Source organism: Sapajus apella, unplaced genomic scaffold (genome assembly GCF_009761245.1).
Source record: "Sapajus apella isolate SASKATOON/1434 unplaced genomic scaffold, GSC_monkey_1.0 scaffold23, whole genome shotgun sequence".
NCBI lineage: Eukaryota > Metazoa > Chordata > Mammalia > Primates > Cebidae > Sapajus > Sapajus apella.
The window spans coordinates 9,735,064-9,752,131 of NW_022436963.1; the positions used below are offsets into that span (position 1 = coordinate 9,735,064).

A 17,068-nucleotide genomic window follows, 5' to 3' on the forward strand; every position below is an offset into this window, starting at 1 on the left:
GTGATTTATCATGCCTGTAATCCCCGTACTTTAGGAGGCCAAGGCAGGCAGATCACCCAAGGTGGGCAGATCACCCAAGGTCAGGAGTTTGAGACCAGCCTGACCAACATGGAGAAATCCTGTCTCTATTAAAAATACAAAATTAGCTGGGCATGGTGTCACATGCCTGTAATCCTAGCTACTTGGGAGGCTGAGGCAGGAAAATCCCTTGAACCCGGGAGGCAGAGGTTGTGGTGAGCCGAGGTCATGCCATTGCACTCCAGCCTGGGCAAAAGAGCAAAACCTCTGTCTCAGAAAACAAACAAACAAACAAAAAACAAACAAAAAACTCATTTGTGAGGCGTCCTTCTTTTTTTTCTTGGAGACAGAGTCCTCACTCTGTTGCCCAGGCTAGAATGCAGTGGAGCAGTCTCTGCTCACTGCAATCTCTGCCTCCCAGCTCAAGCAAATCTAGTGCCTCTGCTTCCCAAGTAGCTGAAACTACACGTGCATGCCACCACATCCAGCTAAGTTTTGTATTTTTAGTAGAGACAGATTTCGCCATGTTGGCCAAGCTGGTCTCAAACTCCTGGCCTCAGGTGATCCACCCGCCTTGGCCTCCCAAAGTGCTGGAATTACAGGCATTAGCCACTGCACCTGGCCCATTTCTGAGGCCTTCTAATCTCCTTTAGTTCAAAGTACTTAGCATGCCAAAGTACTGTACTTTGGGGTATCATTTTTGGAGCCCCAATAGGGTTCTAGGTGATTTCCAGGTAATACTTTTCTGCACATTAACATTTGAAAATCACCAATAAAGGTTAAAGTCAAACTATTAAAAGCAAAATTATTTTATTGATCAGGGCCTGAAGAGCTAGTAGAATTTGACTATAGCCTGATCAATGGCATCAATCCATATTACTGAGAAAGAATGTGTAGATGAGGGAAAGTGGACTATCTGTTAAGAGGGGGAACCCTGGTGAATCAGGGTGAGGTGTGGCAGCTCTGCCTGTAGTGCAGTCCAGTGTCCAGGGTGGTGGGAGCTCACTTGGGGGAAGTTTGATCCAGGACAAAGGTGAAATGGCCTCAGAACTGTCCCATTTCCTCTTGCGTCGATTCCATGCTCTGTAAAACTTTCGAATCATTCATCTTTCTAGGTGCCTGGTTAATAAGAAAGGCATTTGAAGGGCTGTTTGCCCTGAAAACAAATATTCTCACTTATCTCTTGGCATCTTGTGAATTTGGCAGGCATTAACCAGTTTTCCATGACCCAGCCAACACTTGGCACTGCTGAGTCTGTTTTCTGGGCTTGTCAGGTTAAACAGTTAACCACTAGGTATAAGCCCTACTACCTTTAGCACAAGTGCCTGAGCTCTAGGGTGCCAATATTACTAATACTAATACATATTAAATAAAGAAATGAAAAGAGATAGTTTTTGCTGAATCAAAACACTACTGTCTTTTCCCTTACAGATTGTTAGAAGATACAGCGACTTTGATTTGCTTAACAACAGCTTACAGGTAAATGTTTTGAAATTCTAATTACACACATTGATTACTTGGGGTATCTAAAAAACTGGTTGGAAATGGCAACACCAGAAACAAGAAATTAGCACATTTCCCTGGCAAAGAAAATAAATTCCTACTTTACACAGATAATGTGTGGCTCTAAAAATAAACTTTTGGGAATCAACATGTGATTCATAATTAATAGTCACCTTGCAAACAAGTACAATGTGCCAGACTTATCCTTTCCAGGCATAGGAAGCTGATGTAATATCTCCTTTTCACAGATAAGGAATGATTACGTGGATTGCTAGCATTGTTCACTTAGATGGCGCTGGGACTCTGACTCTTAGGCTATGTAGTCAGCTCTACAGATCAATATTCAGCAGTAACTGTAGAGACTCAGCCTTTTTCTGTTTAACTTTTTTCTCTTAAACATGTATTTAGAAATCCCTTTAAATGTTCCTAACTTGAGGGCCATAATGGGAAGGAGCATGAGCTGCAAGGTCTTTGTCTAACAAAGAAACACAGCCAGTATTGGTAATGTGGAAGGGTCCAAGAGGGGCTTCAGCACCTTAGGCAGTCCTGGCAATACCAGCCATGTCTTCACCTGGCAGGCTGGTCTTCAAGTGCCTTGGATTACTGAAGACTACTGCACTCGTGTGTGGCATCCCTCAGATTCGATTGGGAACATAAAACTCTTTAAACCTGTGGAAGAGTGCTTGGCTTATGAGGTAAAGGACTCAGCCAGGAGGGAAAGGACTACTCCTGTCATTGGTGAGATAGCCATTATCGCTCATTCTGAGTGACTTCTAATCTTGCACACAAAGGTCAGGAGAACCGTAGACTAGGAGGAAGAATAATACTTCTTTTCCTTCAGAAGGCCACATTTTCTTGATCAGACTTCAGAAAATAAGCACTTTGGAAGGCCGAGGTGAAGCACTCCTCACCTGAGGTCAGGAGTTGGAGACCAGCCCGGCCAACATGGCGAAACCCTATCTCTACTAAAAATGCAGACCTTAGTTGGGTATGGTGATGGTACTCGCCTGTAATCCCAGCTACTCAGGAGGCTGAGGCAGGAGAACTGCTTGAACCTGGGAGGCGGAGGTTGCAGTGAGCTGAGATTGTGTGATGTTGCACACCAGCCTGGGTGACAGAGCGAGACTGTCTCAAAAAAAAAAAAAAAAAGGAAATAAGCATTTGTAGAGCCCAAACTTTAACATTATTTATAACACTGCTGAAAGCATGAATGCCCTATTTTCCTTATGAAGGAAGTGGCCCTAGTACCTGCAGACATTTATGTAATTGCCATACTTGTCATACATTTGACACATACTGTCTTTTTGTATTTTAATTTTAGTATGACCCATTTGAGTCTTCAGATAGAATATTGGCAGAGATCAAATTCTCATCGATGGGTTTAATTGGTTTTATTTGTGGAGTTTAATAGCATTTTCTTTGCACTCAGCCAAGAGCTGGGCCTACAATGACACTGTAGATGAGGCATCAATGTGCAGTTTATTCCAGCAGTGGATTTTCTCCCCAAGCCATCCTATCCCCCATGCAGTGGTCCATGTGACATTTCCACAGTGGTGTAAGCATTTGGGAATCAACACTGGCCTGCTAAGTATGTCTGCCTTTATGCTCAAGTGAACCTTTGCTTGTGTATAAAGGAGTAATGATCTTTAAACAATGTCATTCAGCCAGGCTGAGTAAGAAACTGTGGGAGAAATATTTTTGAAATTGAAATTGCCGGCCGGGTACAGTGGCTCACGCCTGTAATCCCAGTTCTTTGGGAGGCCGACACGGGCGGATCACGAGGTCAAGAGATTGAGACCATCCTGGCCAACATGGTGAAACCCTGTCTCTATTAAAAATACAAAAATTAGCCAGGCATGGTGACGGGCACCTGTAGTCCCAGCTCCTCAGGAGGCTAAGGCAGGAGAATCACTTGAACCTGGGAAGCAGAGGTTGCAGTGAGCCGAGATCACGCCACTGCACTCCAGCTTGGCGACAGAGTAAGACTCTGTCTCAAAAAATAAATAAATAAAATAAACTGAAATTGTCTAGAATTAGCCTCTGAGAATAGAGGGTGGGGACAGAGTTTTATCTCCCATTTGCTTATACTTTGGGCTAATAAGGCTTACTCCCCATGACTCTCCACTTACGGCCTTTTTAACATAGTGAATTTTATTTTTGCTTCAGTGTAATTTTACCTTTTGAAATGAGTACTTTCAGTGTGCATCTTATTCCAAATGCAAATATCCCCATGTATTGATGTTGGCTTGTGTTGGGCAGAATATGGCCAGACATCATTTCAGTGGGAGGTTTTACTGGATTCAAGTAAACAAACAGAAGAAAGTACATACAGCTTTTTGGCAATGAAATAATTTCAAAACAATCTCCATAAAACAGACTGAAAAGACTAAAACCTCAGAATAAAACTGTGACCATGATTTTCAGTGTCCAGTTACCCTTTTGACAGATAAATTACTTCCCCCTGAAGAAAGATAAAATATACATATTCAGAGTTATCTGAGTCCAACAGGAACATGTCGAAGTGAAAAAAAGCAGAACGCAAAATTATACATCCCATATGATATAATTACATGATGTGTTTGGAAAACAGGATTGCAGGTAAACATGCCAATAATGGTGATCCCCAGGTGTCACAATTATAGGTTATGTCTTTTTCTTTCTTTCTTTTTTTTTTAATACTTTCCAAGTTCTCCACAAATAAGCACATGTAGGTTATGTAAGAAGAAAAACAGAAAAAAGCTGCATTTTCCAACGTTTTTTTTTTTTTTTGAGATAGTCTTGTTGTGTCACCCAGACTGGAGTGCAGTGGCATGATCTTGGCTCACTGCAACCTCTGCCTGCCTTAGCCTCCTAAGTAGCTGAGATTACAGGCATGTGCCACCACACCAGCTAATTTTGTATTTTTAGTAGAGACGGGGGTTTCACCATGTTGACCAGGCTGCCAGACTTTTTATAGTGAGCATATTTTGTGAAACAATGAAGAAAAATCACTGCCTTATTTTAAATGCACCGTCAAATTAGCAGCTATCTAGGGAGACACCACATGACGAAGAGAAAGAAGCAGCCTGTTGAAATGTTGGGACCTGGGCAGAGAGAGATGGAACTGTCTCTGTCCCTTAGACTTGAGAAGGAACCAAACATTGCCCCTTGTAGCATTGAGACCTTGAGTCCATCATTTCTTCTCTCTGGTCTCACTTTTGCCGCTCAAATAAACGGGTTGAATTAGACAACTTTTTTATTTTTTTTTGAGACGGAGTCTTACTCTGTCACACAGGCTAGAGCCCAGTGCTGCAGTTTCAGCTCACTACAACCTCTGCCTCCTGGGTTTTAAGCAATTCTCCTGCCGCAGCCTTCTGAGTAGCTGGGATTACAGGCACCCGCCACTGCACCCGGCTAATTTTTGTATTTTTAGTAGAGACTGGGTTTCACCATCTTGGCCAGGCTGGTCTCAAACTCCTGACCTCATGATCCACCCGCCTCGGCCTCCCAAAGTGCTGGGATTACAGGAGTGAGCCACCACGCCTGGCCAAACTAAATGACTTCTAAGGTCTCTTATAGCACAAATATTTTGTAATTAGAGTTTTACTGCCCATTGTTGACCTTGGAGAGACCTGACTGTAATCCGGGGACAGCGGGGGATTGAGACAAATTGAGGGTCTGTTGAGAGCTTAGAACTCCCTAGTCTATTGACTGGAATATGGTTGAAGGCAATTTGCAGATCATTAAGATCTGATGTTGGAAGTAAGAAGCAATGAACAGATTGAGTTTGAAAGTTTTTCCTCCAGATAAAAGCTAGTTTTCTTGAAACTGTGATATAGTTTGTCATATAATTTTGAGCTTTAGATCCCAATTTGAGAATCTTTCACTGCTTTCCATTTTCTTTTTTTTTCTTTGAGACAGACTCTCACTCTGTCACCCAGGCTAGAGTGCAGTGAGTTGAGATTGTGCTCACTGCAACCTCCGCCTCCTGGGTTCAAGCGATTCTCCTGCCTCAGCCTCCTGGATAGCTGGAATTATAGGTGCCCATCATTGAGCTGGGCTAATTTTTTTTTTTTTTTTTTTAATCTTCAGTAGAGACGGAGTTTCACAGTGTTGGCCAGGTTGGTCTTGAACGCCTGACCTCAGGTGATCCGTCCGCCTTGGCCTCCCAAAATGCTGGGATTACAGATGTGAGCCACGGTACCCAGCCTCCCCCTTCCATTTTCATTCTGCAGTTGTACATAGAGCTCTGGAGATTCCTCTGCTGGCTGTCTTGTTCTTTTTTTCTTCTATAAGGAACTCAAGAAGGGAATCCATATGGCATGTTAAAGAGGAAGGTAGTGAAAGAGAGATGATGAGGCATCCTGCCTTGAAGTCATCAGTGTGGAGGTGTCTAGGAAATCAGTGGCTTAGAGACTTCATTATTCTATGCGTAGTATTCTTTTTCCCTCCCTTCTAATTAGCCATTGGAGTTCTAAATTTTATATTCTATACTTGGTAAGCAGTTTAGAAATTCTAGAACGCAGGCCGGGCGCGGTGGCTCAAGCCTGTAATCCCAGCACTTTGGGAGGCCGAGGCGGGTGGATCACGAGGTCAAGAGATCGAGACCATCCTGGTCAACATGGTGAAACCCCGTCTCTACTAAAAATACAAAAACATTAGCTGGGCATGGTGGTGCGTGCCTGTAATCCCAGCTACTCAGGAGGCTGAGGCAGGAGAATTGCCTGAACCCAGGAGGTGGAGGTTGCGGTGAGCCGAGATCGCGCCATTGCACTCCAGCCTGGGTAACATGAGTGAAACTCCGTCTCAAAAAAAAAAAAAAAAAAGAAATTCTAGAACGCAAGAAGAGAAATTAAGTGTCTCTTGAACAATTTTTTTAAGAGGTGGGGTTTTAATATAACTTACAGGTTGCATAGTTTGAGTACCTTTAGGAATACTTTTTTGTGAGATCTTAAACATAGGGCTGGAAATTACCTCTGGTCTGTCTGATATAGCAGTGCCATTATAATTGCAGCTGTTGGCAAAAGAGCTCTTTGTTTCACCTGATAGTTTGGAAGAACTGATGGGATGTCTGGGCGGAGCAATACATTTAAAAAGGTGAAATGATGCTTGACAAAATGGATTGGTTGAAGCTTAGAAGCCACAAAGTTCAAAACAGATGCGTTATGAAATTCATTCTCACATCCCCACAATGCAACAAAAGGAGCCAGAATATTGGGATTTGAATCCAATAATGTCAGATGTGACTCCTTTCTGAGTGATGTGGGTTCAGTGGGGGCTGCTGCTGTGTGGTAACGCAGGCAAATCTGTCGATACTGGGTAATGGTATTTTTAAAATCCTTGCTGCATATACAGTCAGTTTGATAAACAAAAGAAATTTTCTTTCTTTAATTGAAAAAAAAGTAGTAAATGAACATTGTAAACATTTCACAGTAGAGAAATAAAAATTAATGAGCCAACCTGCTCCTAGAGATGGTTATTGCTAAGCAGTTGCTGTGAGTTTTCCCAGACATTTTTTGTGCCTGTGTAACCACAACCCAGGCTAAAACAGCAGGTTCTCAGATAACATTGTTTTGTTCAACATTGTTTGGTTGTAATGTTGATGAGAAAAATATCTATTCATGACCAAGGCTACTGTCTGAATGGAGTTTGCATGTATTTTCTCTGGGTACTCCAGTTTCTTCCCACATCCCACAGACATACAGGTTAGGTAAACAGGCGTGTCTGCATAGTCCCCATGTGAGTGTAAATGTGTGTGAGTGCACCCTGGGATGGGGTGGGCTCCAGCCACCTGAGACCCTAAAATGAAACACTGTGTAAATAATTACTTTGTTAAGTTGGCAAAATCTCACCAATGCTAAGCATCATAATTGCCTTTTAAGTAATTTTCCATTTCTTCTGGATTCATTAATGAGTTACATTTTAATATCTACATAATTGTTTTAAGTAATGAATGTTAAGTGCAAAAATACACCAAGTTAACAACAGTTACCCTCTAAAATAATAATTATTATCTTGTTTTCATTAATCTTTTTAAAATTATATATAGGTTATACTTATTTCAGTGTTTAATATTAGACAACTTTTAGATCTTTAGAAGTTTGCTGATATTTTTGTGACCAGAAATATGCAGTAGGAAGTTAATTCTTGTCTATATAAATTAGCCTGGCTGGGTGTGGTAGCTCATGCCTGTAATCCCAGCACTTTGGGAGGCCGAGGCGGGTGGATCACTTGAGGTCAGGAGTTCGAAACCAGGCTGGTCAACATGGTAAAACCCCATCTCTACTGAAAAATTAGCTGGGCATGGTGGCAGGCACCTGTAATCCTAGTTACACTCGGGAGGCTGAGGCAGGAGAACTGGTTGAACCTTGAGGGTGAAGGTTTCAGTGAGCCGAGATTGTGCCATTGCACTCCAGCCTGGCAACAAGAGTGAAACTCTGTCTCCTAAATAAATAAATAAATAAGCAAGCAAGCCTATGGCAAAATTGGTCTTGTTATTCATTTTGCTTAAAGTCCCAGTTTATAAGAACCTATTGACAACATTAAGTGATGACTTACAACACACACACACATAAATGAGGTGATATTCTGCAACTTCATAAAATGGTTTCAGGGAAGATGCAACAGTTGTGTTTTATGTAGTGTATTACCCTTTATTTATTTTTTTGAGACAGAGTCACACTCCGTTACCCAGGCTGGAGTGCAGTGGCACCATCATGGCTCATTGTAGCCTCTGCCTCCTGGGTTCAAGCAATTCTTATGCCTCAGCCTCCTTAGTAGCTGGAATTACAGTTGCATACCACCATGCCTGGCTAGTTTTTGTATTTTTAGTAGAGATAGGGTTTTGCTATGTTAGGGTGGTATCTAACTCCTGACCCCAGGTGATCCATCTGCCTCAGCCTCCCAAAGTGCTGGGATTACAGGTGTAAGCCACCATGCCTGGCCTACCCTTGATTTAATTCATTATGCCTCTGAACAAAAAAATAAAGTGATTGGCTTGTATGTGCAATAGCTAAGTGATGTACTTTCTTCATACCTATGCATTTTATTCAGCTGAAAAAGAAACTGCTATTAGATAATGCCTAACTGTATAAATGAGGCAAACGACATAACATTTAATTATCTTATTTGGAAATGAGTTATGCTGTGATGGAAAATTTACTTTGTGTATGCTCTGACATATTTTCATAATTAAGCTTGAGAAGCTGGCAATTTAGAATTTTCCACCAACCTTTTCATCTTGTCCAGTATCAAGTTCAAGGTCTTCGTTTGGCTGCATCATTGTTGTTTGAAAAATACAGAATGGAACAATTTCAGTTAGGTTGCCCAATTTAATGGTTTAGATTACATCCTTTTCTGAATTAAAAATGCCCTTCTCTTTAGACCTTATTTTCGATCAATACACACGCCACTGGACTGCTCTTATATAAGCATAAGTCTAGAATAGCACTACTCTTTGAAAGTGACTTTGCTCATTAAATTAAAATACCAATCTGATGCTTTTCTTTTTTTGTTTAAAAAAATAAGCTCATAGTCCCAGCTACTTGAGAGGTAGGCTGAGGCGGGAGGATTATTTGCAACCAGGAGTTCGGTACATAGTGAGACCTATCTCTCTCTCTCTCAAAAAAAAAAAAAAAGAAAGAAAGAAAGAAGAAATTAAAAGTTTTAAATAATGTAGAAAATGATAGTAGATTGAGTACCTGTATTTACTTTTCCTCCTTCCCCAAACCACTGTAGAATAACAGTGAATTGTTTATACATACGTATATACCCTCTCAAGAACAAACAGAACAGGAGAAGAAAAAAAACAAAATAAAACACTTTTTTAAAAAAAATTTTATTGGCCATGGCTCACACCTGTAATCCAAGCACTTTGGAGGCCAAGGTGGGTGGATCACCTGAGGTCGGGAGTTCAAGACCAGCCTGACCAACATGGCAAAACCCTGTCTTAAAAAAAAAAAAAAAGAGAGAAAAAGAAAAGAAAAGAGAAAAAAAGAAAAAAAAATTTATTTTATTTAATATATTTTTTATGAGACAGAGTCTTGCTCTGTCGCCCAGGCTGGAGTGCAATGGCATGATCTTGGCTCACTGGAACCTCTGCCTCCCGGGTTCAAGCGATTCTCCCTGCCTTAGCCTCCTGAATAGCTGAGATTACAGGCACCCACCATCACACCAGGCTCACTTTTGTATTTTTAGTAGAGACAGGGTTTTGAAATATTAGCCAGGCTGGTCTCAAACTCTTGACCTCAGGTAATCAGCCTACCTCAGCCTCCCAAAGTGCTGGGGTTACAGGTGTGAGCTGCTGCACCCGGCCCACAATAAAACATTTTAAGCTGAAAATCCAGTGGGTAAGTGCTAATTGATTAAGCAGATGTAGGAAGACAGAATTCTGAGGTGGGAAGCAGATAATGTCATTGGGTCTCAGTTTACATCACAGAACCCCTGGAAGGTCCCAGCATTGGTAGTACCAAGGGCTGCTCCCAGAGTAGCGTGACAGTCAAGCTAGAATCAGGAGTTGCAAGTCTGTTTAAGAAGCAGTCAGATCCCCAAATCTTCCACGTCTGTGCAACTTATGCCTGCCCTCCTCCTTCTAGCAAAAAACTAGAAGTTTATTTTCTGGAGAGAGTCAAACAGTCTTTAGGCTGGGAATGCAGGCACAGTTAAAAACATGTACATACGGCTGGGCACAGTGGCTCATGCCTGTAATCCCAGCACTTTGGGAGGCCAAGGTGAGTGGATCATGAGGTGAGGTGATCGAGACCAGCCTGGCCAAACCCCGTCTCTACTAAAAATACAAAAATTAGCTGGGCATGGTGGCACATGCCTGTAATCCCAGCTACTTGGGAGGCTGAGGCAGGAGAATCACTTAACCCAGGGAGTTGGAGGTTGTAGTGAGCTGAGATCATGCCACTGCACTCCAGCCTGGCGACAGAGCGAGACTCCATCTCAAACAGAGAAAAAAAGAAAACATGTACATACTATACATGAGGGCCCCACTCTCTCCCTATCGTCCTTCTTTATCTCAGCTTCCAGAATTCTGACAGTCAAGCCTTAGACTTTTCAGGCAAGAGATTGGAAGATTGTTTTGAGGGGAATCTGTTCAGCCTAAGAGGAAAGAGCTAAAGGTTTGTCCAGTGAAACAGCTGTGTAGGGTCATCTGGTAAAATAAAGCCCACAGTGGATAAACCCCAGGCATTCACCCAGAAATTCCAGTCAACTTTTGGTACCCCACTGTTGAATATGAGCTGATAACTAAAGGTCATCAAACTCCTCCAGGACGATGTTTTGTTTCTTATTTAAATGTTTTCACTGGATTTGGACTTCATTTTTTTTTTTTTTAAGACAGAGTCTTGCTCTTGTCCCCCAGGCTGGAGTGCAATGGGGCAATTTCGGCTCACTGCACCTCCGCCTCCCAGGTTCAAGCGATTCTCCTGCTTCAGCCTCTCAAGTAGCTGGGATTACAGGTGCCTGCCAGCCCACGCCCAGCTAATTTTTGTATTTTTAGTAGAGACTGGGTTTCACCATGTTGGCCTGGCTTGTCTTAAACTCCTGACCTCGGGTGATCCACCTACCTTAACCTCCCAAAGTGCTGGGATTACAGGCATGAGCCACCATGCCCAGCCTTGGACTTAATTTTTTTTTTTTTTGTTTTTTTGAGACGGAGTTTCACTCTTGTTACCCAAGCTGGAGTGCAATGGCGCCATCTCGGCTCACTGCAACCTCTGCCTCCTGGGTTCAAGCAATTCTCCTGCCTCAACCTCCCGAGTAGCTGGGATTACAGGCACGCGTCACCATGCCCAGCTAATGTTTTGTATTTTTAGTAGAGACAGGGTTTCACCATGTTGACCAGGATGGTCTCGATCTCTTGACCTGGTGATCCACCCGCCTCGGCCTCCCAAAGTGCTGGGATTACAGGCTTGAGCCACCGCGCCCGGCGGACTTAATTTTTTAAGGAGTGTTTAGATATGACTAGTCTGATCAATATTAGCTTATATATTTTTGGTAGTCCTTTATTATTATTTTCTTTTTTTTTGTTTTTTTTTTTTTGAGACAGAGTCTTGCTCTGTTGCCTAGGCTGGAGTACAGTGGTGCAATCTTGGCTCAGTGCAGCCCCTGCCTCCCAGGTTTAAGCGATTCTCCTGCCTCAGCCTCCCAAGTAGCTGGGATTACAGGTACCCACCACCATGCCCAGCTAATTTTTGTATTGTTAGTAGAGACAGGTTTCACCATGTTGCCCAGGCTGGTTTTGAACTCCTGACCTCACGTTATCCTCCCACCTCAGCCTCCATAGTGCTGGGATTACAGGTGTGAGCCACTGCTCCTGGGTAGCCCTTTATTTTTATACCTAAGGACTAGTTTACTGTTTTTCTGTGTTCAGTACTTAGCTTTGGTTAGAAATTTGCCACGTTCTTCTTCATCTGTTTCTGAAGCATTAGGGTTTCACCTGCTTGGTGTAAGTTGCTTCTTAATTTTCTCCTTGTGGATATGTTTTGTGGACTCTCTGTTTTCTCTAAACTTCACTGCTCACCATCCCACAACATTATCTTCCCATAATTCTGGCAGAAAGGAGACCTGGGATACCTCCGAAGTGTAACCCGTAAATCCCAGTTCCTGTTCATACCTGACTCCCACCAAGAAAGACGTTTAAAAGGAACCACTGGCTCATTGCAGCCTCTGCCTCCCAGGTTCAAGTGATTATCTTGCCTCAGCCTTCCAAGTAGCTGGGATTACAGGTGCCCACCACCATGGAAAAAAGGAACCATTGGGAAGCAAGTATGCAGTGAGAAGAATGCTTTAGGCACTTAAGAAAGATTGTCTTTTGTCTTCTCAGAGAGATAAGAAATGATATTGCATTCAAGGTGCTATTTAGGAAAAAAAAGAAAAGAGTACTTACAAATAAAAAATAAGAGTAGGCAACTATTTAGAAAGTTGAAAGATAAAGGAAATACTCTTTAAAAAAAAGAAAAGCAAAATACAAAAATTAGTCGGGTGGAATGGTCCACAGTTCCTCAGGAGGCTGAGGTGATAGTATTGCTTGAGCTCAGGAGGTTGAGGCTGCAGTGAGCGGTGATTATGCCACTGTACTCCAGCCTGGGTGACAAGGCGTAGACCCTGTCTCAAAAAAAAAAAAAAAAAAAAAAAAAAAAAGGCATCAATATGCTTGAACCTTTAACAGCAGCACTAAACTAGAAGACAACCAAATATTTCTTTAAAATCCTAAAGAAAGGCTGGCACAGTGGCTAACTCTTGTAATCCCAGCACTTTGGGAGGCTGAGGCAGTCAGATCGTGAGGTCAGGAGTTTGAGTCCAGCCTTCTCAGCGTGGTAAAATCCCATCTCTACTAAAAAGGTGGAGGTTGCAGTGAGCTAAGATCGTGCCACTGTACTCCAGCCTGGGCAACAGAGGGAGACTCCATCTCAAAATAAATAAATACATAAAAATAAATTTAAAAAATTAAAATTCTGAAGAAAAATGTATTCCCAGCTTAAAATTCCACATGAACACTAGCTATAAATCAAGTGTAAGGGGAGGATAAATATCCTTATATATGCAAGGTTTCAAAAAATGTGTCTCTTGCTCTCCTTTTTAAAGCTGACAGTGGGTACATGCTACCAAAAACTAGGGAATATGTACAAAAAAGGAAGATGGGGATACAGAATGGGGTTTCTCAAGACAAAGGCAAAAGTATCTCTAGGATGAGGATGAAGGGAGGTCCCAGGATGCTGGCTTTGCAGCAGTGTAGGGACCGCCACTCCTGCTTGGAGTAGGTTGGTGGGCTCTGGAAGGTACTCTCCAAGAAGACAAAACTGACGCCTCTGTGTAACTGAGTGTGTTGAGAGTAGCCTTGGATTAAGATTTTCGAGTTGAATAGAAAGCCAGAAAAAAAAAAGACCATAAGTTGCTGTAAAGGAAAAGCAAGCATGGCTCTAGCTCATTTGTGAATGTTATTTACCTAAGGTAAATGTGAATATTGCACCAAATAAAATTATAATATAATGATGTCAGGAAGATTAGGGATAAGATGTGTGTGAGATGAGGTCAGGATTGTGAAAGAGAACTTATTACTCATCTTCCATAATGAGAAATCTGTAGATAATGCCTAAAAATGAAAAATCAAGCCATGACAGTGTGAGCATTCCCCATTGTCAGAAGAGCAGCTGAGAGACTCAAATGTGGCTGCCTTAGGGAAGTAGAGAGTGGCTGTGTCACCTGGTGGCAGGGGTGAGGGGTATCATGGGACTGCCAGTAATAATTTAAGAAAGTGAGTTACTCTTGAAATTTTGTTTTTATGCAACTTTAGTAAAAATAGAAACATATTTTTTTAAAAAGTTCTAAAATTACAATACTTGGCTGGGCATAGTGGCTCACATCTGTAATCCCAGCACTTTAGGAGGCCAAAGCTGGTGGATCACTTGATGTCAGGAGTTTGAGACCAGCATGACCAACATGGTAAAACCCCGTGTCTCCTAAAAATACAAAAATTAGCTGGATGTGGTGGCACATGCCTGTAGTCCCAGCTACTTGGGAGGCTGAGGCAGAAGAATTGCTTGAAGCCAGGAGGTGGAGGTTGCAGTGAGCCGAGATCATGCCACTGCACTCCAGTCTGGGTGACAGAGTGAGAGTGCATCTCAAAAATAAAATAAAATAGCTACACTTAATACAGTATTTTATCAATTCTAAAAGCAGTTTTTTTGTAATTTTTATATCACTGAAATTAGGATGCATCTTAAAATCTATGTTGTCTTAGGTTTAATGAAATATGACAGGTCAAGATATTTGTATTGATTCTTATTTGTGGATGACATGAGTGTAACTTTTTTTTTTTTTTTTAAGATTGCAGGCCTAAGTCTACCTCTTCCTCCCAAAAAATTGATTGGTAACATGGATCGTGAATTCATAGCCGAGAGGCAGAAAGGCCTTCAGAACTATCTCAACGTGATCACCACAAATCATATATTGTCTAATTGTGAGCTGGTTAAGAAGTTTTTAGATCCAAACAACTATTCCGCAAACTACACTGGTAAGCAATGGAATCTGTGAGCTATGGTCACATGGCTAAAGAGGCCCTTGCTGTCCCTTGCTGGAGATAACATATGTGGGAAAAGCTCTTTCTCAAAATGGGGATGTGTACACATTTGTTATATCGTATTACAAATTTACTAAGATTTTCTTCATTGTAGTTTACTATAGATGTATAAGAAGAAAATAATTTATTTCCAAAATGTTTGTAAAGTCTGCAAAGAAAAATATGGAGGAGAAATTGTTGTATATACTTATACTCTTGTCTTTATTGTCTTCCCTGACAGAACAGACAGTAAATAATCCACAATAGGTTGGGTGCCGTGGCTTTCGCCTGTAATCCCAGCACTTTGGGAGGCTGAGGCGGGTGGATCACCTGAAGTCAGCAGTTCAAGACCAGCCTGGCCAACATGGTGAAACCCCGTCTCTAGTAAAAATACAAAAATTAGCCGGGCGTGGTGGCACATGCCTGTAATCCCAGCTATTATAGGGCTGAGGCAGAATTGCTTGAACACGGGAGGTGGAGGTTGCAGTGAGCTGAGATAGTGCCACCGCACTCTAGCCTAGGCAACAGAATGAGACTCCATCTTTAAAAAAAAGTTTCACACTAACGCATACAGTAATTTTTATATTAATTGTGACCTCTAATCAATATCTTGCATATATAATAATCTTAATTTGATTTGTATTTGGCTGTTTTTGTATTTACAATATGTTGTGTGTTTCTGTTTTTTTCTGGGAATTTAAACACAGCAGTGATTCAGAAAGATCCTTTCTATGTCTTCCTATTTGCTTCCTGAGACCCACTCAGAGCAAAGCATAGGAGTTCTCTTCCAAATCTTTTCTGGATCAGGGCAGCCGCCAAGGGACTGTGGTGGAAAGGGCTTTTCTTCCAATACCGATTACACTCAAAGCTGGCATCAGTAACCTTTGCCTGATGTCAGCAGAATGAGAAACTAAACATTTAATACATTCTGGTGTCACTTTGGAGAAAACAATAGAAACTATTGTTTCACCTGATTTGTTAAAGACAAACCATGCTTTAGAGACCAAGTGGAACTATGGATATTGTTAATTTCCTTGCTAAGAGAATACATCGGATCAGATAATTTAGTCCTTAAAACATTGTTTTTGAAGTAATTAGAGAGAGGCACTTTTATTCCTATTTCATTTTTATTTATTTATTCACACTCATTCATTTACCAAAATATTCCTGTTTCAGAGAGGCAAAACAGATGTCTACTTGGCAGGCACCAAGTTTTCTCCATAGTAGAATCACCTGGGGAGCATTAAAAAATTCTCATGCCCAGGCTGCATGCATGCTGATTAAATCAGAGTCTCTGTGGGTGGAGCTTGTAGTCTGTAAAGCTTCCCGAGTGATTCCAATATGGAGCCAAATTTCAAAACCACAGCCCTTGAGGCTTGTGACTCACAGTGTGGTTCTCTGACCAGCAGCATTGGCATCACTGGGAGCTTGTTGAAGGTGCAGAATTCAGTCCTCAACCAGGAGCTGATTTTAACAAGGTCTCCAAGTGATTTGCATGCATATTAAAGCATAAGCCTTGCTCTAGAATGTACCTACCATTTTCTAACCGAAGTGCTGTGCAGGGCTAAGGAAAATGCCTTTCTAGAGTGTAACCAAGAGAAGGAAAGTTTATTTCAAACTCACACTTATTGTAAGTTACCAAATGGAGCATTGAGTTGTTACAAGGATTCCATTCTTCCCTCCACTTGTTTTGTTGTTCACATAAGAGAAAAGATAGCACAGATAGGACTGGGGCTCTAGGGACAGCTTGAACTCTGTCAAAGTAGCATCTTTTGTGGCTTTCATTTCTCAGTGTTTCACCTAGTTCCCCAAATTGTCAGACAGCAGGCCATCTGGATTGACTTGTCAAATCAGCCCTAACCCAGGCCCACTCAGTGGTTTATCTCCTGCAAGTGGTTCGTTCCCTGCAAGTGGCTGCTGATGTTCTCCTAGGGGCTAGCATCAAGGTGTAGTGCACGTGTAATGATGCCATTTGTTCAACAGATGTGATGTGTGCTGGGCAGTAGGGATGCAGCACAAACACATGTGCTCTTGCTCTCAGGGAGCTGGCACCAGAAGTACATTGAGTCTCATGGGGTCAGAGCTAAAAGGGATCTTAGAGCAGATGTATCATGTATAAGATCCCTCCCTTTTCATAAATGAGTTCAACCAAGGCCCCCAGAGAGGGAGGGCCTTACCCAGGATTGCACATTTGTGTGACTTTAGTCTGGTCTGAATGTTTAAGTTAAATGCTGTGTGGCTTCTGGAAGGTTGTCTATTCTGACAGTTGTCGGTTCTTTGCTTTTTCTGTACCTCCCCCACATGCTGTTATTGTCTTTGATCTCTACTCCCCGAACCCCACCCCTCAGCCTCCATCATGATAGAGGGTCAGAAGTCCCAAGCAGATGTGGCAGGAGTATAAAAAGACCACGAGAAACTCCTGCCAGAACCTGCAGTGGCCGCTATTCAGAAGGCACGATCCCATAAACAATAGGTGATGGATGCTGTTTTCAGAGAGATGGT

The 17,068-nt window shown here is 42.0% G+C and overlaps 1 protein-coding gene across 15 annotated transcripts in view; it reads left to right on the forward strand.

The window, feature by feature from the left end:
- Positions 1-17,068, forward strand: part of PXK (PX domain containing serine/threonine kinase like) — a 94,414-nt gene that overhangs the window by 35,240 nt on the left and 42,106 nt on the right. For 13 of the 15 annotated variants that reach the window (XM_032290289.1, XM_032290288.1, XM_032290290.1 and 10 more), the window contains exons 3-4: positions 1,450-1,497; positions 14,335-14,521. In XM_032290289.1, coding sequence (XP_032146180.1) covers positions 1,450-1,497; positions 14,335-14,521 — 235 coding nt within the window. Of the gene's footprint in view, positions 1-1,449; positions 1,498-14,334; positions 14,522-17,068 lie in introns of those variants that run through there. The other 2 variants (XM_032290295.1, XM_032290294.1) reach the window with 1 other exon arrangement.